The sequence below is a fragment of the Acromyrmex echinatior genome, chromosome 11 (genome assembly GCF_024713525.1).
Source record: "Acromyrmex echinatior isolate Ae372 chromosome 11, ASM2471352v2, whole genome shotgun sequence".
NCBI lineage: Eukaryota > Metazoa > Arthropoda > Insecta > Hymenoptera > Formicidae > Acromyrmex > Acromyrmex echinatior.
Window position 1 is genome coordinate 7,970,605 of NC_141862.1, and position 26,146 is coordinate 7,996,750.

Below are 26,146 nucleotides of genomic sequence, written 5' to 3' on the forward strand. Positions count from 1 at the left end.
ATGACAAAATTTATTATTATAATATATTATTATAAAGATGAAGGTCTAATGTATCAATATTGCATTATACATATATATGCTATGTATGTTATAATTATAAATCCAGATGTAAAAATTATTTTATAATCGTTCCTTTTAGTTAAAATTTCAAATAGCCTGAAAGTCACCGATAATTTACGTGACACATGCTAATACATATATAGAAAAAAAAGATTAGGAATATGATAAATTATATAGGACATTTCCAGCAAGGACATAGTATAAACACAGTCAATTATTACACTCTTGTTGTTTGTCAACGTTAAACAAAGATGAAATAATTTACTGTATTACACTGTGTCCTTGTTGGAAAACGTCCATAATGAGAAATTTTGTTTTAGCAATACTCTGTCGATAGAATTAATCACTAATTAATTTATCACGTAATCTCTATATTAATTTGTTAACATGGATTGACCTATTGACTTTTTATTATAAAATTAGATTAGAAATAAAAAAAGCAAAGGGTTTTCATTTTACAGACGATAAATTAATATAGTTTGAAAATTTGCTTCAAGCAATTCCGTTGGTTGAATTAATCGCCGATTAAGTTAATCAAAGTTTATCAAAGTTACCCTTAGGTGTACAGATACAACAATTAACAACACAACAAGGATCTTTCACAGGTCCGTTTAATCACCTTACGAAATTACAAGGATAATTCGAAGCACATGCTTTCCGCTAACGAGGTACGTGTAGGTATTACAATCGGTTTAAATTTTACAACACTGAATTACATAATTATGTACACATTATTTAACTGCATATAAACATACAAAAGGTTTAAAATTAATCGAGTCGATGGTGAAACTTCTGTAATCATCGTCTCCAATATCCATGACCGGACTTTCCATGTTGTCCAAACTCGATAATCCTTCAACACATCGGATGTTTATGAAGCTCGAAGCTTTATTGCGATTCAAAAACGATCTGTTATCCCGTAAGATTAGCTTAAACGTCTTCTTTCGTAACTTTGTAACATTAAATTATCTATATTAAACATAACTTAAAAATTTTTTAAATTCTAATTGGTATTTGTTTCGGAATTTCCTTAATTGATATTCACGGGTCCAGTATTTAAATTAATGTATCTTAGTTTAAAGTTAATGTAACTAAATGATTTTTTTCACTCTGATAGTCAAAATCCGAAGAAGATTATGTAATTTAAAATTATGTGAGATCGTGAAAAATATTTGTTACGAACAATTTTCTACAAAGTAGTTGAATAAAATATCAAATATCGACTGGACCTACGAATATCGATTAAGATAATTAATATAATAATTACATCCAAAAGTCGTCTCGTCCAAGATCACTTCGGATCTTCTTGGGGTCCATTTAACTCTATAAATATTTTGAAACATTCGATTGACGAATTAGAAGAAAGAATTTTACTAATTGACCAATCAGAAAATATTTCAAAGCATTGTGGTAGCATCAAGTGAACCGTAGTCTTCGTTTCTTCGCTATCATAGAACGATCGAGATCGGATTGGACCGACGAGAAACAAAAGCGGAGACTGCTCCATTAATCACGTAGAAAACGAAACGTCGATAGAGACGCGTATGCATCACTTACGGGATGACCGATATACGCGTGAGCGATGAATAAAGAGTACACGCACGATGCGGCTCGTTGGAGGTGCTTCTCGCTCTACGCTAACAATAATAACTTATTCAACGAAACGTTGCGTTGCGCTTGCGAATTCGGCTCGCCGCTGCTCAGCCGCTTCGCGAACGTTGGATTATCGTGAAAAATGTGATTTACGGGTTTTACGACTTCGCTACGTGCCGCCGCGGTGGGCGGGAATGAGCTATCAATGAGACGATCACGCGTCGGAGCATGCCGCTCGTACGCTTCTCACGCAATTAAGTAGTTATATAATATAAATAACCTTGCGCGCGAAACGTACAAGTAGCGTTTATGCCATATCTTTTTATTACATGAAATTATACACGCGGTGAGCGCGAATTTCCTATTGCTGTGAACCAAGATAACGCATGATCGTCTCCTCGCAGGGGCGTGGCCAGGATTATTTGTCTTCGGGAGAGGATTTCATCAATTCTGTTATCGTATAAACAGAATTTTATTGCGTCGATCATTTTCGCTTGATATTTTTAGAGCTTAGAATGTCTCCTTTTCTTTTCTTTTTATTTTAAATGGAAAAAATAAAAGATTTAATGAGAAAAATATTAGATCTCGTCAATTATAAGCTTTTAATCATGAATTGCGGAGGGAATTTAAACTCCCTAATCTTCCCTTCATTCTCTTGGATACGCCTATGTGTTCCTGCTACGTCATAGGCGTACGCAAAGAGGGCAGAGGGGCGCTTGTCTCTCTTTTAAACTTTGACAAGAAGAAATAATTAAATTATAAAAATTATTTTTACGACGAAAAGTTAAACATTCATTGCTCGACGCATAGGTTACGCGTTACTCGTAAGAAAGTTCGTTGATAATTTTCGAAAACTGGTTTCAATATAAGTAAACGTATTTTAATACGTTTTGCGTAAAGATAAATTTTTACGTTTTGTCTCCCCTGAAATCCCGAATACGCCCATACATTTACATCCTTCTTTTTTTAGTGATGCAAGGAGTACGCATCATTTTATCAGAAATCGATTTTTTTCTAACGCGACGTATACGCATATCTCGATGTTTGTTTTTTCACTCTCGATCCGACAGAGCTCTCTTCGTCAGCTCCCCTTTGTCTTTCAAATAATCCTCGGTATAACGAGTTTTTCACGCAGGAATCTCTTCTGCGATAGGTACGCCAAAGATACGCGTCGATAAGGATGCTAGACGTGAGAGCTCGATCGCGTTCGATTATCGCGTGTTGAATTTTCTTCAACGCGTGAGAATTATTGCTCTTTGTTACTCGATATGACATTGGTCGCGCGACAAATGCAAATCGTAAATTATTTCGAGTTCCGCTCGCCCATTGCTTTTAGATGTTGAGTCCAACGCGAGATGAGTGAAACTTGAGCATTTTTCACTTGTAGCATTAAAAATCTATAATTTTGTTTCTCATTTTAAAACAAGATTTACGATGCAACAGGGGAAAAAAAAATTAATTATCAATTCAAGAGTTAAAATTAATTTTAACATAAATCTAATATCGCGTATCTTTTAACTCTTTTCTATTTTATATTATCTTTTATAAATAATGGAAATCCGGTATTGAATAAAACCTCCGATAAAATACAGTTAATATATGATATGTAAACAAAAACCAAAAATACATTTTATATATAATATGTAAATGTAAATTTGATATCATTCATTTATGGTAACAACAATATAATAAAAGAATTGTTATTTTTTGAGCATAATTATTTGTAAAAAAAGAAACAAAGGAAAAACACATTTTAAAAGTACATGCTTTTATTCTTCTACAATCAGTCATTACATCAAAATTGCATTTCATAATTAATGTTTTACGAAATTTTAACAATTTGAAATATTCAAAATTATTTTCTGGAAAACTTTGTTTTAGTCATGTTGTTGTAGCAGATAAGCGATATATACACAGCGATATGTTAGAAAAAAATTCTTTTTCAATAATCACGTTTATCGCTGGACGTATTACATGCTAGAAGTAACAGGCTAGCTATTAACTCATATTGGTCGAGGAAATGCCATGAATTTCATTCCAACATTTTAATAACGTCCGTGATTTACAATAATGTGTATAGAAACGCGATAAAAGCGTGTATGTATACATAGTTAAGCTACGAGCTCTTTGATCCCTTTTAACCCCTTCCCAACGACAACATGTTAACATATATCACATGACTCTCGGTACAATAAAACTCTTTTAGCGAAATCTCGGATGTAAAAAAGAATGTGAAGGTATAAATTATTTAAATCACAACAATTTGTCTATCTAAAATTACGCTATCCTATGAAGTTCGTAACAAGATTATATAAATATTAAATATCCTACAATGTAAAACTGCAATTCACTATCAAATACGTAACGTACACAAATTTTTTTATCATACAATTTCTAACAATGAGAAATTCTGCGATCTAATTATATGTTTAATAGTTCTATACTTTTAAAGTTTATCTTACGTGAGTATTTTTAGTAATCAGGTTACTCACGATAAATTTACATTTAGTTATTTGAGCTACCGATCTAAAAGATATTTTTATATATACCGAGAGTGAAAGAGTATTATTTTTTTTTTTTTTTTTAGAAGCTACGTAGTTGGCGACATAACGTTCTTTTTATCATGCACCGCAAAATAATCAGACAATCGTCATCGATCAGAAGGAGTTAATTCGACGGCTGCGTCGCAGAATCTCGGCCCCGAGTATTCGAGATAATTCGATATTACCATTTTTGCGACGATATTCCTAATTTAATTATATACATTGTCTTTATTTCTACATTTTCATTGAAATTAATTATCTCTGTCTCGACAGACGGATTTCCAATAAATGCGTTTCAATATTTGTCCGATATAAAAATCGTGTGGTTTGCCAAAGGCTATGTATGTGGCAGCCTCATTTATAAATTTTCCCACGATTAATTCCCTCGTGAAATTTTATATTCTGTATCTTTCATTGTTCTTGTTATATCCGTTTAATAGCTACAGCGACGAATAGAAAACACTCGATATAACGGGGCGAGATCGCGACGCCATCCGATAGAGATATATGATACAAGAAGTAGAGTTGGTGTCTCACGATTTCACAGATAACAACGGCCAGAATCGATTTCAGCTCGTATATGCAGTTAAACAATCGGACCAAGTACAACGTATTAGGGAATTAATTAATTAGATACATCGGACGTCTATAAAGAACATCCGTTTAAGAGGTACAAGAGAGAGAGAGAGAGAGAGAATGAGAAGCGACACGAGAATTCGTTATTTTTAAAAGTTCCTACCAAGGTACGAGGAAAGAGGAAAGAGGAAATGGTAGGATAATCACGACAGGAAACACATACACGGTATATGCTATTACAAAAAAAAAAATAATAAGTATCGTTAAACGTTAATTACAAATCGGCTCGAGCGGCAACGACTCTGAGATTTGGCGCCGCTTCGTCCTTCGTTTAACAATTTATCGTAGACATTGATAACGATAATTTTTTTTCTTAATAAGTGTCACGTGTGCGCGTGTGAATGTGTGTGCGTGAACGTGAGTGTGCGCATGTGTATGTGTCTTTGAATACGGAGTATTTCGTATCACCTTTCGATCTAGAGCAAAGTCGACGAGAGGAAGAGTTTTGCTTTCTGACATTTAATCGAAGGATATATTTTTTTTCTTTCGGCGTTAAATTAATCGCGCGTGATAAATACATATGTGTAGTTTGTCGTTAGATTTCAATGTATAACAACAAGTCGTTATAAAAATTTAATTGTGGAAGCGCAGTTGTGCTTAATTGATGTCCGGCTTATTGTTAGTATGACAGGTGTATTTAAAATTTTTGATTTCTAAATTGGCAAATCACCACGATAACTTTACGCAATGAAAAATAATATCGTAGATTGTTCCAATTTTTTCAAATAGAGTTCAGTGAGGCGTTTAGGCAACTGTTCGTCTAAAAAAATACTTGTACGTTGTGGGGAAAAAATCTATGACAAAAACTGATCATCAACGCTAAACAATATACATGTAACAGATATACATAACTAACAATCATTATATCTACGCTCATTTAAAATACTGTCTGGTTTCGATATCGATGGAGTAGTTTTTATCCGTATTTTCATTCGCATACCGGAACAATTACGACGAATAGTCGTCAAGTTATATAATACATTCCCTCTGTCGTTTCTCTCTACACTGTTTTATTAAAACTTACGCGCTAGCTTGTGTATATATGTACGTGTGTACACATATGTATATAGATATTGTATATATATACATATATCAATTTTTTAAATATGTATATTATATATATATATATATATATAAGATACGAGTAAATGTATAATAAATTAATTGTTAATCGTTATTAAACTTATTTACGATGCGCCATTAACAACTAGTGATATGTACTCGTTTTGAACTATAGCGTTTAGTTTGATGCAACCCTGAGGTGATGGCGCATCGCCGTTCGCGATTTAGAAGCGATCGGGAAATGTCTCGGCGTAACGAAATAACAGTAAAATTCGTTTATTTGCGCAAAACCCCAGCCGGTCCCGCCGGCTGTGTCGTCGTACCGTTTCCCGCGAATGCAAATTCCGCGTGGCGTAGCATCGCGCCGTTTCCGCGTTTTATCGAATCAACTCTCGGCCGATTAGGCGTGTGCCGGCGATTTTTGCCGGGTCGCCGCGCAAAAGCCTTTTATATTCCGAGAGAGGTTACTCTCTCCCGGGAAAAAAACGCGGCCACGTCAGACGGACATGGCCGCGAGAAGAAGCCAGTCCTCGTCTTCTCCCCAGCCAGTGTTTCTTCTCCTTTTTTTTTTTTGTGGAACGACCTGACCCTTTTTTTGCCGTATGCGCGCCATGAGCTCAGAGGTCGATCGATATTTCCGCGTGTATTAATTCACGCTTTTCACGAAGGGAAACTGCCGGTCTGTAGAACAATCCTCTCGCGTTTCTCTCCTCTCGTTCTGCACGTTTCCCACGCGTTTCCCGTAGCAAAAACTATCGAAAATTTTCAACAGGAAGTTTTTTGCCCTTTAAACGCGAATCCCAATACATGTATAAAAACATCTCCACTGCGAATAAGAGAAAATACGAAAACATGTTCTGTAAATGATCGGAACATCCAAGCTTGATTACGCTGCTTGCTCGCCGAAAGGTCGACGGAATACTTCAAAAGTTTCATCCGCCATGTGTTGTATACGCTCGTAAATACGGATTACGGATTTTCAGAAATCCCACGCGTTATAAGGTACTTTACCGTTCCGCAATTTGCACAATCGCTTCTCAATCGTTCCAGGTTCTGCACGGACACCTCGCTTTTGTGATACTCTTTTTTTTTTGTTTTCGCTTAATCCGGCGCACGTGTCGAGAAACGACATCGTGTACACCGTACAGGCAATTGTTGATATGTATCGTTTTTTTTTCTTTTAGCGTGGCTTATTGCTTAACGTATAGCTATGGTTTTTTTTTTTGTAAATCTAGTATCTTACACCTATCCATACGCCTGTACCAGTGGCGCGCAAACTCGCTTTTGTCGCCCGGATAAAGATTTCGGAAATCTTAAGACAAATCGCACATAAGCGATAAAGTATATTATTATAAATAAACAAGTGATAATAAGATAAACTAAATTTTTTATTCATCTGCCTGCAATATGGGTCTTTTTTGGCACAAGCAAAAATTCACTCTCAAATTTTTCCGAAATAAAGGAGAAAGCGAAGAATCTTTTGATTTTCCTTTTTAAAATATCTCGTAATATCTATTTGCCAAGATAATAAAGATTGAAAAGCAATCCTGAAAAAATGTTTCCTCATTTCTTAAAATTATAGAACAGTAAAAAACTTGAGGTGGACAAAAAAAGACCGAGAGATTGCAGACGGAGGGAGCAAAAATATAATTGCAGACGGAGGGCTAACACTTTTACTTTGATTAAATTATCTTTCCTTTCAAAAAAGGATACTGGCCCCAGTTGTCGCTTAATCAGTCTAACCGTTAACCGATCTCTCGCTGCTTTAATTTTTTACTATTACAAAAATAGATTGCAGTGATAATAATACAGGATTGTCACAAATTCCTTATTCTAAAATTCCATAACTTTTCCCTAATTTTCAGACAAAATGATTTTTTCTAACGCTTTCAATAACATTTTGATATTTTTTGTCTTGATTTTAAACACTTTGTTGAGAGAACATTTAACATAGCAATGTAAATTACTAATGTTGTTGTTTGCATTGAATCATTAAGGTGGTTATGTTTCAAAACTGCGCAGGCGTGATGTCCGCATATTAAATTTTTAAAATCAAGAATTTTAATTTTTCAGAAAATTTTGCGAAATCGACGTTTTTCTGATTTTGCTGATTTCCAGTTTTGTGGCAACCCTGTAATCACATATTGCACTTAATATTGCAAAAACAAAAGGTACGATACGCTAATTTAACATCACAAGGAGAAAATATAATAATTGTAAAATATAACACAATTCTGATGTTTTAACGTAACAATATATGTGTATACATTTTTCTGTCAAGATGCGAAGCATGTTCTATAGAATATCATATATTAACTTAATTCTACTTATACGTTTGAAAAAAATAACAATTGGTCTACACCGAGTTGAATGCGCATTAGTTTGTGCACCTCTGATTTAGCATTCTTTGCGCGAACAATATCAAGTGTCTTACCGAACAACGGCATTCGAGTCATCGAGAAAGCTGTCATCTCGATAAGATATCTGATATTTCGACGACAGAGCGCTGATTGCGCCCGCCACGTTGTCCCATGATACAAAACGAAATCATATAGACAGCGAACAAAGAGCGCATACACATTGTTCTTTCGCCATTTGTTTTTGATCGAAGGAATTTCCTCGGAGAAATTACTCGTGAGATATCTTTGAAACGCGAGATATCGTATAAATACTACAGTATCTACACAGAAAAAAAAATGGGAGTCGGTCGAAAGTCTAGATATTAACAAAGTTTGAGTTTCAAGTAGCTGAAAATTCAAGACGTTAATTTAAGGTAATCTAATGCCTAAATCATTGCCAATAAAGTTTAAAACTTTGAACTTAATTATGAAAGCGTATATTAATTAGCTACAGCAAGTTCAAATCGGAGACGTGAATTCTGGTTCGATTTACTACGCGATAAATTTAGCCAGCCAAATATAGAAGGTCGCAGTGAATGGCTAGAAAATAAATTGGCACATGTATCGATAGAGACAAAAATCTAAAGTAAAAATTGAGGTGAAAACCGGGATGGAGAATCGAGCGATTCTTGCCGGCAGTGACGAAGCCGGTAGCTTCGCGTCGACTTCGTCTTTTAAATAAATCAGTGCTCTCCCCCGGGGTGCACGATACAGACGATGAAGGTGAAGGGAAAAGAGGATGAGCCTGTTGGCAAGGGGCAAGGCAGAGACACTCTAGTTGAGATATCCCGTGGTGGAGAGTGTACTCTACTGCCACCGTTGACTTGCGAAAGCCGATAAGAAGGAACGGAAAGCAAGCGCAAGTTGCAACTCGCGCGTGTACACATTGTATCCTAGATTCACTACATGTCCCTCCATTCATAGATTCCTCGCTTTCTAGGCGAATTTCTTTCATTGGAAGGTTACTGCTTGTTGTGTTTTTTTGTACTTTTCACCTCCGACTTTAGTCGCCTTCCTGTAACCTCGGTCGTTTTCGAATTAAGTGTCTCGAGCGATTGGAGTCATAAATTGAATTTTTGTACCTTTAAAAAGTAATGCAATTGAGTATTAATAATGGAAGGACTTGCACAGCATTGAATTATGCTATGCGCGTAATTTCGTGAAATTGCACATGACGAGAATAAATTCACGCACAAGTTCGTGGCGAGCGCGACGCGAAGGAATCGATTCGTGATTCGATAATCCATGGATCCGATGGTCCAAGGATCCGGTAATTCGAGAATTCAATGATCCAAGGATTTGTCGAAGTATAGATTCGAATGTATCCAAGGATCGTTGAGCGATTTTCTTATTCTAGTTTCCTTATCAAGTATGATATGTATTTTTCCTTTTAACGACTAGCATTCCGAACGCGAGGATGCGTGCCCTCCAAAAAGAGAGTATTTGCATACACCCTTCTTACTAACTCATTAATATCTTTGGTTTCTTTTATCTTCCCATGATCTAACCTCCCTCCGACCCCTTCCCTTTTCGTGCTTCAAGAGATTCGAAGGCCTGCACGTCAATTTCTTCGAATGCTGTTATAAAAATGTATACAGCTTCTAACTTAATTTTCGCTAACAAATTTCTTGATACTGTATAACTTGACATCTCCCATTCGATATCCCCTCTAATATTTTTACTTCTGGAAGCGCAAAGTTTTATAGGAGATACGTGTATCTCGGTACTGGAAGTTTATTATTTGTTGGAAACGATAAGTTTTACGAGTAATTACGAGTGTTTCGACGTGCCGGATGAAAATACATCCCTTTATTCTTCAAAACAAACTTCTCAATTACTTATAGATGACAATTTTCCAGATTTAACTGATCTAATACCGTTTACAGGGACGAAGGGTAACAATGTAACCGCAAAGAGAAAAATAGGGTAAACCGATTGCTGCGATCAATAAAGAATACAATCCTTAGACAATCGGAGATCAAGTTGCTCTCATCGATTATTTAGCGAGGGACACGTAACTCGGATTTTCGATATTACGTTCATTTTCAAGGTGTCTATAAAAATCATTTGAAAACACATTATTTTACTTTGTACTTTTCTATTTAAATAAGAATTCATTCTAAAAACGTTCAATATTAAAATTTGACTTTTAAAGTGTTCGAATAATCCTCCTGTCAGAATATTTCCGGTAAACGTGGTCAAGCGAAATGTGCAAACGAATGACTTTTGTCCCCGCTTTCGGTCCAGTGATGCCAGGTCGAAAATTTTTAAAGGTTCCGGCATCTAAAGCGTGAAAAAGTTTGTACAGGCAATTAATTAGATTTTCACGTAGTAACAGCGATATTTTCACGCTTTTTCGCTTTTTTCCACTCTAGCTTCATACCGCGTTTCACCATTTTTACTTCCGTCGTACTATAGAAACAAAAAAAAAATTCATAGAGATATTGTTACTACAAACGATATTCTTTCAAACAATATCACGTTTACAAAATTATTACACACTGTTAAATTCATAATGTTAAATTATGTCCAGTTTGAGATATTTTTAATTATTTCTATAAATCACCACTGTTCTTACTTGATATATGTCACTTAATTAAAACAATGGAGTTAAACAATTTAACTCAAGAAAATTTATTAAATTTGACTCAAATTTAATTTATTATTTACTAAGTGCGTACATTAATATGGACATTGTTTGAGACTAACGATTTGAAACTAACAAAAATGGATCAATTTATATTTTGAAAGTAAAAAATAGCAAAATGTCATTTAATTCAAGAAATTACCATTGTTTCTGTAATGTCTGACAGTGCAGAATATTAAATATTACGAAATGTAAAGTAATAGGATTTTTTTAATCTCTTCCGCGGTTTATATTTTAATATCTCAGTTTTTAATCACCGAAATCAGGATAAAAAGAATTTAAACTACTAACATAGGTTTAGCCTATTGATCCGAGATTCGTCGTGCGATTTAACAAAACGTGAATGATACTATTCAATTTCGTCATTGGATCGACATGTGGATTCCGGGAACATTTCGTATGCATTATTAAGTCGCCATTCCACGAAACTTCTCGAGGGTTGATTACCGCGTTATTATTATCCCCCGAGACCGAGGCAACTCGTCCCATTCACGCCGGGTATCGCATAGTAATATCGCGATTAAGGGAGAATCGATCCTGAATTTTATCATGCCGGTAGTAACACGCGCGGAGATACTCCATAGTCGATGCGCCATAAAATTTCTTCTCTCGAGGGCGACATTTTTCTCTCCCCCACCTCCTTGTTCTTGTCTAGGCTCTTACGTGATTTTCTTGATGCGTTGTACAGCCTCCGATTTCTTCCCTGACTTTACTGGAGGTCGGTGACCGTATTGAATATTCGGATTCACGTAGTTAGATCAGAATCCACGCCCTCATAATTCTGTATAATTCCTTTATTCGCGGCGACTTCTCGAGATCGTTAGACGAACCCTTCCTTCCTGCGAAGCCTCGTAGTCCGGCGCTTCTTCTTCCTCGACTTAAGTCGGCGAATGCGGATGCATTTTGCATAAAATGCATATTCATCACACGCGAAAAGAAGCGTCTCTCGCGACCACGTCAAGCTATTTCATTGTCCGGGTATCGGTATTAATGGAGAAAAGAAAAACGAAAAATATTTTTTAAAAAAGAGAGAGAGAGAGAGAGAGAGAGAGAGAGAGAAAATGCAAAAGAAAGTTTCAGCGGTGGAGTTTTCCTCGATAAGAATTTGGCGAGTGGATCGTTTGTCATCTTCAAGGCTAAATATCTTGGACACGGGATCGTTATTATACGAAAAGCGAAGAAATAGTTTGGGAAATGGTCGGGATACTTGCAGCGGGTCTTTATAAATTTCAGTACTTTCGCGTGCCATGCTCGCTAGAAAATACATATTCATCTCGGCTCGCCTCTGTAGAGGGTGCATCCGTAATGGAGACGAAAGGGACAAGAGGGATCCGCTTGGATCTGCGTACATTTCGCTGGACGTACACGTGAATGGCGAGCAATATCGATCAGTCAAGGCAAAGAGGTTATCCGGGCACAGGCAGCTGTTTCCGAAAGACCCCAATTCAATTTCTACTTTCAGCGCGATGTGTGTTACATTTTATAGGTCATCGGACACCTCTGTGTATACGTAACAAGGTACATTACACGTTCGACATCTGTATCGCAGGTGTTCGTTCCTGTCGCTTCATATTTCATCCGGAAGGTGCGGACGAAATGACATATTTGCAGAGGCTCTCGCGCTAACTTCACCGTTGAAAATATTTATTTTCGCGAAACACCCCGCAAATGGAAGGGCCGTGAAATCCCCGTAGATTGACCGGACATCGACGAATGGAAAAAAAAAAGGGGGGTAAAAAAGAGAACCTCCGAGAGTAAGAGGGGCGGGAGGGGGAGGGGGAGGGTTGTTAACGCCGCTAAAGTCGGGGTGAATGGCCGAGACCGGGGTCGCGGAGGCCGAGGGAGAATATCGTGATCGCGCGCGATGCGCGTCGGGGAATGAAACTTCTATTCGTTCTCTTTCAGTAACGAGAGAGAGAGAAAGAGAGAGAGAGAGAGAGAGAGAGATGGAAAGGAACAATATTTATCTTGCTCCGCTTCGGAGACGATATTTTTTCCCGCCGTAATTTTAACGATCAACGGATAGATGATTCGGCAAGAGATTTATTAAAGTCACGATTAATTTAATATTTGTCATAAAGAGCTTTCACTTGGCAATTCCATCATGTGTACGTGCGATCGGATATTATTATAGTTGAAAGCGCGACTATGTATATCTATCTAGACGTGCCAGTCTTCACTCGAGAAATCTTTATCTTTGTATTTGCTCTTCGGAGTGAGAAAGTAGAAAGTATGCCAATTGATCAACGATCGCGAATGCCGCTGCAATTTCCGAAAACCTATCGTTCATCGGAGAATGCGAAACTCACTAAAAATATTCCCTCTGCTTAAATGAGCGTAACCGAGCGTGCGAGATGGTTAACGTGACCGGCTACGCTTCTTAGCTTATCGAGCCGTGCCGTGACTTCCTTAAAGAAGGTTCGTACAAGTTCTTTAATTGGGTGCGGAGGTCGGAAGTCGTAACGCGAGCCCTTCGCTCGTCACGAGAAGGGATATCGAGCGATATGTGCGTTTTTCTTTCATGCGTTTTAAGTGAAAGAAAGAGATCGCGTGTCACCGCATAAACTCACTTGATGGTCATATCAGTCACGGTGGAATTAAATATTAGTCCGCAAGATTATGGAGAAAACGTAAAGAGTGTTGGCGTGACGTTTTCAAATAAGTTCTCGGTCACGCCGCGTATTTTAACCCGCTTAATTGAAAATTTATTTGTGATAACAATTCGATAACGACTCGTTCGTTCCGACTTTATTGATCCGACATTATTCGAGAAAGCGAAAGAGAAAGAGAGTATTCCCACCCCCGGGTATCCGTGTGTACTAATCGCGGAAGATTCACATCCTGAGTACTCTATAAACCGTATACCGGTGAGATAATCCAACGAGAATCAAAGGTAGTTTGTGGAAATTACAACTTACACGAATGCAACCGAGTAAAGATTTGATCAAAGCGTGTATAACGGAAAGGAAGATCGACGACGGAACGCATGACGCCACGATTCTCTTTGAACCGAATTACTCGAGACCCGAAATTGTCGTTACCGAGACTTCGTCTCTTCGGGCTTTCGCGAAACCGATGATCGAGCAGCGCATAACGTTACAGTCGTGACAGCAAGCAAATTGCAGCGAGGTAATTAACGGAGTTTGGTGCGCATAAAGTGATGCTTCGCTAAATAATCAAACTGAAAAACAGATTAATAAAAATAAGACGGAAAACACAAAATTTTTCTGCTCCAGTACCAGAGATAAACATTTTCTCGTTTCATTGAAAATAATTTAATCAGCGCAAAAAATTCCTTTTTTTCCTTTTAACTTCCAAGTCAATAACATTGTTTGTTCCAATTGCGGAGATACCAAATGCGGATGATACGTGTACTTGTCTGTTGAAAATAATCGCGGCGCAAACGAAATTGACGCACTTGGTCTCAGAACGCCATTACTCCGATTCCCGAGATCTCCGGCCGCTGAAACGAAGCCTAAGCAACCGGTATTTATCGCACGAATTAACGCACGGTGCATTTTGCCGCGCATGCACGACTCACTTGCGCCGCAAAGCGGATTATTTATGGCGCCGTATCCTTCCAAGAGAACAGCCTGTCGCTAAGCAGCAAACTGTCATACGACTCACTTCTTTCATCTCCCTTGTTTTCCCCACGTTCTCAATAACAGATATATCTTATAATCGTCTCTGATCGTCAGTGATTTTCATCAACTGTCATTCGCGTTCAAAAAGAAATTTGAGAAAAAAATATAGAAATTTCTGTAGAACTGTTCAGGCATTAACCGTCATGATAATTCGATATTAGTATATAAAGTTTAACCCTTCAGAGTTGACGCCAAAATCAAGTAACACATTGAGAAAAAAATATCGAAATATTTTAGAAAAAAATATTACTTGTGATTTTTTTCAATATTTATTGATTATAAAATAATTTTACTTTGACGAAATATACAGTTCTGTGAAATATATCTCATTTTTTCTACTAATTGTAAAAACATAAAATAAAGAGTTTATCTTATATCTGCTAGAAATAAAATTTTATTTCGCCGTGTTTAAATAAGGATTTATTTCAGTAAAACTTTATAAATAAATTTTTAATATCTTTTTCTTAATTCAATTACTGATGCTTATTTAATATGAGTTAAATAGCTGCATACGAATCATTTAACTCATGTTAAATAAGAGATATTAATTTAAAGAAACTAAAATGGTACAACTCGTATCTATAAAAAGGAATGAGCATTAAATATATCTTAATAAGAACAATCCAAAAGAGGATATCTAAAAATTTGCTCCGAGCCAATACTTAAAAAAACTAATTTTAGTGTTTTTTGATGTATCTAAAAGAGAAAAATAATTATACTTATATTATATTTATAATATCGAGAGATGTATACCTACTTATAAGTAACCTATATAACATATACTTATATATTAGGTGTTGGAATTAATTCGTAGCGTTTTTTAATGAAAGAATGTTATTTATTTCACATGAGCATTAAAAAATACATTAATGAAAGTACTTCCCATCACTTGTAAAACGCTACGAATTAATTCCAACACCTAATAGAAATCTAGAAGTCAAAAACTGTCAAATCAAAAATAATGTATTTGTAAATATAGATAATAATTTATATTTATTCGATCGGATAGAAATATAGGATAAAATATATTTGTTTTTAACAATCTTTTTCTGTACATAAAAAATACCTACATCTTAAAAATTTTTTATATTGAAAAAATATACAAGAATAAATAAAAATATACAAGAATAAAAAATAGGCCTAACAAAGAGGCCTAACAAAGAATGATTTTAACAAATTTTAACATTTTTTTATTAAAAATGATAGTATATAAGTATGTATGTAAAATACATATATAAATGAGTATATGTATATATATATATATATATATATATAAAGGAATTAGAATATACAAGGCTGATCGTACAGAAATAAAGGAAACCAAAACATAATGTCACGTATACATTACGCATTCTGTATGACATTTTATTGTTATCAGCAATTTTTTCATTACTTCCCGATATATTATAAATCTTATTTTTCTCTTTCAGATACACCAAGAAACATTGTGGAATTAGTTTCTTAGGTGTCGGCTTGGAGCAAATTTTGATCATTTTTAGTCACTCATTTTTAGATCCTCCTTTGCAGATGTAATAAAAAAAATTGAATTATTTGACATTTTCAATAATTAAGTAGATCCAATAGATTCACTGTCAGCTCTGGAAGGTTAATATGCTTCTTCGAGTAGATTGTAAAGGGCAAAGGTTCTCGCGTCTCGCGACGTCCATCATCTTTGTCGACATCGAGCCAAATTATTAATCATCCGTGTAATAATTAAGAAGTCTTTCAACGACAAAAAGAATGTGCTCCGTACTATTGTGATAAATTTTTGATAAAGTCTCTATTATCGCATTGCTTTCATTATACATGTAATACTTGGTCTTTCGATCAAAATTTATTATATATAAAGCACGTTAAAATATTCGAGCTCCATCGGGAGAGATTTGGAAAATAATCGATTATAAAAATTTCTACGATAAAGCTTCGACGAACCGGTTCGTTTATGCTGCCGCTGACGAGTTTATTCGCGGTTGGTCGGATTCCACCCTACTTCTCTTCGTGTTCCCAGAGGAATGTTTGCGCCAATATCCAGTGTCAGAGAACGATGGAGAAGAACATTCGCGTTTCTGCGGTAGAAAAAGAGAGAAAGAGACAAAGAGATAAACTCAGTGAGATAAAGAAAAAGAAAATATTCTGTTCGGCTTTCTCTCTCGATTTCTCTGCAAAAAAGAGCAGACTACCATAATTACACCTCAGTGCCTAGGTGGATCGTGCATGCGCGGGATGCGATAAATAAAACTTTCGATCTTCATAATCACGCGCGAGAGAATCCTTCGCGTTACGTAATATTCTTAACGACATAAGCGATATAACAACTTCCAATGTGGATTATAAAAATATTCAATCTTTGTCGTACGAACTAGTTAACCTATTGATATGTAAACTATCGATATGTAAAATTGATATGTAAAGTCACGGACCAATGTGATCCGCATGCCGCGTGAATCCACGAGGCGATCGCGTTTCGTCTCGCAGATTCGCGTCTCTCTATTTTATTTTGGCCGGCGTTATTGTAACTTTTGTGTTTGTGTGTACGTGTGTATAGTATAGGTAATTTGTGTGTCATGTTTTGTATACGCTTACACGTTTGATAATATAATAACAAGACGCTGGCCTCGTATGCATCCGCTAATAAACGGCGCCTGTACATTTTCATCAGCGCATTATTACCTCTTTATCGAGAATAAAGGAATCGATAATCAATAATAAATTACTTATCCTTGTGAGTGTCCCCGAAGAATATCGCTGATCGATACGATGTAATCCCAAAAAGTCTACGTTGACGATGTCAGTTCTTCGATTCATGGTTAATTCCATCGATAAACGAGATAGAGATATTACTTCAGTGAGGACGACAGAATATTTGATTTTGAACGATCATGCCCGCCGCTGGATGCACGCGCGACTCGCGTCGCGTAACGAACGAGTCCGGATTTTCCACGATGGTTATTCCTCCGGCCAGCCGAGATCCTCTCCGACGAGTTCGTAGAAGCGTTGATTGTGCTCGTTGAAGAACTTCCTCAGTTTCGTCACGACCATCGGACTGACACGCGGATGACGCCTTCCCTTGCTCTCCTTCAGACATTTCTCCGAAGTGTCGTTTCTCAGGCAGTAGAAGCCCTTGGTGTGGTTAAAGTAGAAGTTGTGCCGACCGATACGCGGTTCCAGCCCGAGGAAATTCTCGATTCGGCGCAGCTGAGGCACCGGATCCTCGATCAATTGATCGCCATTTACTATGAGAATCTGCTCTCTGGGGAACACTTCCAGCCAACGATGCATATAGGTGTGATAGAGGGATATGGCGACCGGTCTGTAGGACTCGTTGATGGTACCATCGGGTCGCATAACGAGCTCTTCGAATGTACGCGCCACTTGCTGCTGCTGTTGTTGCTGTTGTTGCGGCGTACCGTTGGTCAATGTGGACGCGGTTGCAGCGTGCGTGCGCAATTGCGTGTAATCCGATATCGCCCGGGTAACTGGTTCTCGTACGATCAGGAGCAACTTGACGCTGCCGTTCATCGCGCGAATTCTCTCAGGCACTTCGGGCGTCACGAAGTAGCTAGGACTCTTCTCGATAGTGATCTGCCCTTTAAAGGAGTAGGGCATTTTCCGACGGTACCATTCCAGACCCTTTCCGTAATTGTCGTCACGATCGAAGAAATGAACTTCGCCGGCAGCCTTCTGTATCTGCGGGTGCAGGAAGAGCATCTCCAGCAGTGCCCTTGTGCCGCACTTGCGTACGCCAATTATAATGGCCTGGGGAAGATGGCGATTCGTGCGCGGGAAGTGAACTTTGGAGTTGGAGAAGAGAAGAGGCGGCGTCGCGTGTACCTACCGTAAATCCATCATCATCATGGCAGCCGTTCTATCTTTGGATATAGATAATGACACGTATTTTTGTTACAAGACACGAAATACGTACCTGAGAGACCAGCTCGACCGTGCGTCCTTCGACGGCGGAAACCGCGTGGAGACTATAAACGGCGCTGTCATAGAGTATGTGGAAGGTGAGAAAGAGAGACAGCAGGGCGACTGATAGAAAAGCGACGGCCATTTTCGATCTAGATACGCCGACCACCAAAATGCAATCCGATGCGTCACCCTCGGCCGGCCTCATAGCGGAGCGGGGCATCCACCTGCGGAAGACATCGAGAAATGGCTGTCTCGCCTGATATTCAAAGTATCTACCGACTCTCTCGGCTCTACTCTCTCGAGCACGAGTCTCACTCTGAAAGGTATCCTCGGTTTCCAAAGGGCAATCGCCTTTTTTTTCTCTCGTTTTTCTCTTCTCTTAGCACGCAACAGCGCCATTAGTTACGGACGACGTCTCTAATCTATTCTTTCTTCACCGAGGCGCGGTAGGAATGATTAAGTCTCACCGTGATTGCCGATTATTACAGTCCACCGTGCACGCGGATACGGTGCACGGATATCCCCACGGACGTCTAATTTGCGGGCTATTACAACTTCAGTTTCAAGATCCGATTTATCGGAAACGAATTAGGGAGAGTGTGACTAATACATTATTTAACGCAAGCAGCTTATTTTCTGTATAAAATTCCAATTAAGGGAATCGAAACAATTTCGGGCCACCGCAGTGGCTCGTGACCGATAATTATGCAGCTGATTGGCATTTACACGAAACGCTACGATTGCCGGTGCAAATTTATCGCGAGAATGTTCGCGTGACAGACGAACAAAGCGGTTGTCAATGCCGTGCTCGCTAATTTCGTTCTCCATTGAATGCGGGCTCAAAAGCATCGATCGATGGATTTACCGGCGTTTCACGAGTCATACGTTAGGATTTCGTGGTTCACCCTGTGAACGATAAATCATCGACCCGCATATTGTCCCGTAAGCGAAAAATAATGGGCGATTGAGTTAATACTATCCAATAAAATATGTATTACCATCCAATAAAATATTTATCGTTGTATCTTTTCCGATATATTGTTCTCTTACTTCAATAGTGACGTAATTTTAAAAAAATTAAGTTTTTCAGAAAAAGAAAAAACCTATATTTTTCGACTTAATCAATAACTAACCAAATAATATCGCGGAAAAAAGAATGGATTCCCAATAACATTCAATGTCATTTTTGTTTTGCAACCCTTTTGAGTTATCACGATATTGATGTTTTACAAAATTATAACCGAAATAATTCATCAAAAGTAACATAACTCGAAATATTATCGATAGTTTATATTTACTTTTATCAGATAAATGATACATTCAAAATGAAACAATTTCTTCTTCAAACTTTATTAATCACAAAACTGTCTCAACTCTAAATGTTCTCTGTAGAAGATTCCATTTTTCACTTACAAAACCGACAACTTAAAAAATGTGTCTCTTGTAGAAGATATTATGATCTCTTCGAAAACCTTAAAAAAATCACAGTGCTATTTGACGAACTGTAAAGTTAAATTAGTTAATTTACTTTTGATGACTGACAGAACAATCATTACCTAACTCGTTCATGGTAATAACATGAAAATCACATTCTTTGAATTATATCGCTTTAAAGTAAGGAAATGATATTATCGATAATTATATTGTACTGCATCACAATTTCTCGTCCTTATCGCCGCTGGTGACATTCGATAACAAAAATTGATAAGAAACGTTCTCGCGTTCTCAATTTGTCGCAAATTACATTTGTTAACGTTGCTTGAGATATTTACAGCATCAGCGCAACAGGCATGTAAATTACGTTCTCACGTGAATAAAGATCCCACGATGGCGAAAGTCGTCCACATCTCAAGCGTAGCCCGAAAATGAATCAAAATTCACAAGTGACGAAACTTGTAGTCGAGAGCTCTTAAACTCCGAATAGCTAATGAACTTCTGAAACGAGACGCGGGAGGACGAAGTGCAGGGAGACGGGTCAGAGTAGCGAAAGATCGATCCGTTATAAATGATGCAGAAAGGTCGGTACCCCTGAGACAGAGAGCAATCTAAATTTGATGTGGCTACATTTTGTATTCCGATGTAATAGCTTCTCTAACGTTTACCGCCGATACGCCTCAGCAATGTTACATCATTGGTTTTACGTTGATTCGTCAGAATAATCAAGTATATGTACGTAGCGCGTGTCTCGTCTCGTCGTTTCGGCTTTAATTGCAACTCGGACCGCAATTAGCGAATCTATCGCTAACGAAGTCGTTTCTCTCTTCATCTTGTTACATCCTCTCTCCGCTTACGTCTCTTCCCCCGCGTCCGAAAAATCTTATAAAACCGCGCACGTTCGAAAGAGATTGCTGGTATTTACGGGTGTTTTCCCGGACTTTCTTCTTTATCCGTAACTAGATACTTGATGTTACAAACGACTCTGCGCGTATCGTGTATTCAGACGCTCTTTAATATTACATTTTTATTAACAAGCCTCTCTGTCTCTTCGCTCCGGAAGTTCGGGACACGCCCGGAATAATATTCGCGTCATAGTCGACTTCCTATTGCACAACGGGAGCCATTTGACGCGCAAGTTTTCTAGCTAAAATTTGCTTTGTGCTATGGCACGGTATCGCGTAGCGTGGGCATGATGGTGCCGCGACGCAGCAGGCCGAGGTGTTTTCGTGGGAAATACGCGGCCCGTGTTATTCGGACAAATTGCAATTTCCAGAGTTGCCTTCCGCGTCGTTGCGCTCCTCGCGATGCTCGCACTCGTGACTATCGAAACGACTCGCTATTTACTTATCACCACCGTACCGTATATAATCGTACGACCAGGCAAATTTATGTGACGCATTAACGTAACTTTCTGGATGAACACTTCGAAGATTTTACTTTTAACGGGCATGAAAATTCATATCCTGTTACAAAGATAACTACGCGTTAGATATAAAAGAAGAATTGCGACAGACAATGATCTTCCGTGCCGTTAAAATTGAATGTTCTATCTAGCGAGCTAGTTCAATGAATGTAGCCGCGGAAAGCAGCAATTTTCTCGTTCGGAGGACAAATGCGGAAACTTTAATTAACTAATTACATACGGTTCTCTCGCCACGGATTCCGCAAGATTTCGAATTGCGATGTAATTGAATTGAGCACAAACGAAGAAGAAATATATTGAAATATAGTTCCCATATAATTTTAGTCCTAATTGATATTCACAGGTTCAGTGAATCTGAACATTTTCATCAAAATCGTAAAAAATTGTGTATAATAAATATTTTTTATAATTTTATATAATTTTAAGTTACGTATGATTTTATTTCTTGTATTTTGACCCTCAAAATAAAAAAATTGTTTAATTATATTAACTTCAAGCAAAAAGATACAATAATTTAAAGTATATTGAACCTGCGAATATCGGAACGGGATGACACTGATAATAACTTTCAACGTATATTTATTCATTCATAAAATGAAAACTATTGTATGCATTCGCGTAATTTTTTTGTAATAATAATAGCTGATGTTATTGTTACTTATCACTGAGGTATTCTTGGTAGTGCAAATATAAAAATTGAAAATAAAAGTTATAAAAAATTAGTAATAAATTAAAAAGAGAAAAACATTATTTTAATGGAAATGGATATTTTAGTTCTTTTAATATCATAGATCTTATTTTACACAGAAATGATTTAAAGATATTTCCAAAAAGCTTATCAATCTTGCCCCAGTCGCACGATACAGTTAAGAAAATTTCGTAGCAAATACCGATAAGGTTATATTTCGATTGGAATTTTTTTGATACTCACAAGACATCTAAGAGGGATTGAGGAGACCACTCTTGACGAGGCCGTGCCTTGTTGGGCATTTGCGTTCGTTTGTACGTTCACATTATTGGAGTTCCTAAAACAATATAGACCATCTTGTTAGAAAACGTATTAAACAATCTCTCTCGTATCTTTTGACATATTAAAATAATATGACCCTTGTATCACGATTAAATATTTAATATTTAATATTGTTGTTCAACGATGCTCGCCGCTGCAAGATAATTTTAAATTTTACAGATTATTTAATAAATAATAATTGCATGCGTAGTTTTTCGTGACGACAATATGGACGTTAGGATGGTGCTATGGGAAATCAAACGCTTTTCAAGAGCTCCCTTGGTGACCCAGTTGCGACTCACCTCGCTGACTCGAACCTTGTATAGGGCGTAAATAGAATCACTCGGTGGAATGGCAACTTTTCTCATTCTAAACTGTCTGTTCGAGCATTGTTAAAAGCTCCGTAAATATACGTAAGTACATCTCAGATATGTTTTATATTTTTGTGTCTTATATACATATATATATGTATATATATATATATATATTTTTTTTTTTTTTTTAATCACATCTCAAGCCGCGTAAGATTCATCGCAGATTTATATCGCACCGCGTTATTACATCGACAGTTAAGATCCTTACCTCTAAAGCACCGTGCTTCCGATACGTTTAAAATACCGTAAATGTTCCATTCTCCGAGAGAAACGAGAAACGATATCGATTTATGTCCTATACGTTTTCGTGTCTTTATGTCTTTCTCATAAATAAGCGGAGATTGCGTTTCTACGGAACAACCAATTCTTATCAAGTATATCCAGACTTTTGTTCATCGAGTGCGCTCTTTGGAAAACGACGCGACGATGCACCGGTGCATAAACACGCGTATCCATTTATCTACGACATTACGAGGCGTGTACCATTACTCGCTCGTTGATATATCGTCGTATAGTTCTATCCGAGGGCGAGACATCTACGTATCTATATACTTGCGTTTCTCATGGTTGGCGCGACACGCGTCGAGAATGCATAATACATAAAATATTGATATGAAATATAAAAAAAAAAGAAGGATAAAACATAATACAGATAGAGAGAATCGAATTTCCTAACACTGGCCTTGAATACATTCCAGGAACGTATATCGATTAGATAATGTACTTGACAGGTTGATCCGGCTGTCGATTCGTTTTGCCACGTAACTATTTTCATCTACGTCAGTCTGGCGACCGTCTGACCGTTGCACGAAATAACAAGGACACATCGCGTCGTCGTCTCGCTTCGCGTCGCTTCGCGTCGCGTCGCGTCGCGTCGCGTTGGGGAATCGATATATTGAATGCACGGTCGCGGGGATGAGTACGATGTAACTCATGACATTCTTCCGCTTGCGTAACATCGACCCTCCGCGAGACGACAAGAGCGTGGGTAGAAGGTAGAATTAGCGACGAGTATTACGGAAACTAAATTACGCTCTATTTATCGTCGAGACGCTTGGCGTGCCATCCGGATGTCCCGCTCGCTTCGTTTACTCTTTTCAGAGCTGGGATATCCTTGACAAACTGGATATCGTCGTCAGAGATGGATAAGATGATCTTATGCATGGAAATGAGGAATTAAGGCGAAAAAGATATTAAAAATTCAGAATCTAAACGCTGCGTTTGTCCCTCGACAAACCGAAAAAGATAACCGTCAGTATTCCTTCGAAGTTGGTTTTTATCCTCGAGTTAGTTTTCCTGAGAATTAACTCTAGATTAATCAAACAATACTTAACTGATAAAAAACGTAATAACGACGTTGCATGTTTAAATAATAATAACAGCGGTTAAACAGTAGTAGATATCGATCATACATTTTCTACCCGATATCCGTTCGCATTTCACAGGACGGAAAGCTATTCTCACATTAACAGTTTATTTTCACATTAACAGCTGTGATGTTACCAAATAGATTGACGATGATTCAAAGAATAAATGCAAATTCCAATAGATTGCATGATTTCTGGACAGTGTGTCTATGAAAATCGTTCGAGGATCACCGCTACTTTAACAACCGCTTTGGAAGTTGCCAGTCGATGTGTCCGAAGCACGCGAAAACGGTAAAAGTTCGGCCGCCGCGCATCGTGCCGGTAACAGCAAAGGTAGGCGGCTACGCCTGCAATCGATATCTTCCCAGAAACTTCCAAGTATGTCGTGAATTTGACAAATCGGATAAAACGGAGCGAAAATATTTTCCCATCGACCACGCGAAGGTGCATGAATATGAAAAACAGCATTCTGTTCTTGCATAGATGACAATATACCGTCTTGAATCTAATATAATCCCAAGTAGGATGTATAATCTAGCTTTAAAATTAAAGTAAAAATAATGTCTGCACGTGACAAGATACATTCGTGTAACCGCGGAGATTTGAGGTTGCTAAAGGGTTAGCGGATTGTGCTCGAAATTGAACGTCGCCAGATAAGACAGTCTGGAATAAGTTTGACGAAAACGATCGTTTAAATAACGGTACGGTAATCGAGATTCGCGACCAAACTTACTTTCTCTTATCGAAGGGTCAAATTATTCTGCGGGCCAATGAAAAGGTAGCATTGCTGAGATAACGTGCCATTTGTTAGCAAAGGGATGCCCGTTCCTATTATAGATAAACGTTATCTGTGCCGCGGCTGAGCTTCGTAAGCGTACATATAACTATAGAATCAAGCGCGAATCCATGTCTCTTACGAAGTCAAATGAAGCAAAAGGTTGAGAAGTCCTTCAAAAAAGATTCAATTGCCTTAACTGATTTTAGAAGCTGACGAGGGACTTCTTTTAAGTTCAACACGATTTCTGGGATCTGCACTCTGCAGTCTTATGCTCTCGCAATCTCTCTCTCTCTCTCTCTCTTTCGTGAAAGATACTCGACATAGATTTCGATTTCATCATCGAGTGCTCTTCATCGACACATTTCTCCTACATAACCCTAAAAGCGGAGGTCAAATGTTCAAAGGTTATATACTTTCAACATATATAGTAAACCTTGAACTTATTCGACTCTTTTTCCACATTTGAATTCTGCAGATTTCACGTTTTATCCTGATCACTTAGCGTGCCTGTTGAAATCCTCTGAAATATCCCGACCGCAAAATGTACGCGAATGTAAATCGATATTTTTTTCGTATTTCACCTCGCGCGCGAGTTTACTTTGCAGTTGTAAATTCTTAATTTAGCACGAATCTAGTTTAAATTCAGTGGGACGCGTACCTGCAAGCACGAATTCGAACATAGCGTGAACGAAGCTTCGGCCACAATTCGCATAATCGATGCTGCAAACCCGATTATGGTAATTTGCAGGGTTAGATACAGCTCACGCTTTAAAACTTTAGAAAGCAGTCGGTGCTGTTGCAACTAGAACGCTTCGGTCTTTTCAAGGACAGAGACGCGTTCCGTTATCTCGGAGTATCCTTTGACCTTTCCATCCACGTTATACTCGTATAGTCATTCGGTTATTTAGTATATCCGTTTACATAAATAACGTATAAATGTCTAAGATATTAAAAGCACTGACGATGAATCAGAGAGATTCCCCGAACGTACATAAATGTTACAGGTTAATTTCATATCGGTTTGTCTTGTCTCTAATATAAAGACATGATTTATTTTACGACAAGTAGAAAAACGAGACTTTGCTCCAGCGCGTGTGCGTGAATATCGGATAATTGCGGCGTGATCGATATACTCCGTGGTAGGATCTCTCAACATCATCTCGCCGCGAATTATGTAATTATTCATATAACGCGAGTGGCGTTAAAGCATCCATTACATTTGACCAGAAAATCGATAGCGTTACCAATCATGTCGTAAAGAA

General features: G+C 37.7%; 1 protein-coding gene across 1 annotated transcript in view; it reads right to left on the reverse strand.

Moving 5' to 3' along the window:
- Positions 1-653: 653 nt before the first annotated feature.
- Positions 654-26,146, reverse strand: part of Hs3st-A (Heparan sulfate 3-O sulfotransferase-A) — a 54,561-nt gene continuing 29,068 nt past the window's right edge. Inside the window, exons 3-5 of the mRNA XM_011062265.2 lie at positions 22,288-22,381; positions 18,507-18,720; positions 654-18,415 (exon numbers count right to left, since the gene is read on the reverse strand). Of these exons, the coding sequence (XP_011060567.1) occupies positions 17,531-18,415; positions 18,507-18,720; positions 22,288-22,346 (1,158 nt within the window). The 5' untranslated portion in view covers positions 22,347-22,381 and the 3' untranslated portion in view covers positions 654-17,530. The remainder of the gene's footprint in view (positions 18,416-18,506; positions 18,721-22,287; positions 22,382-26,146) is intronic.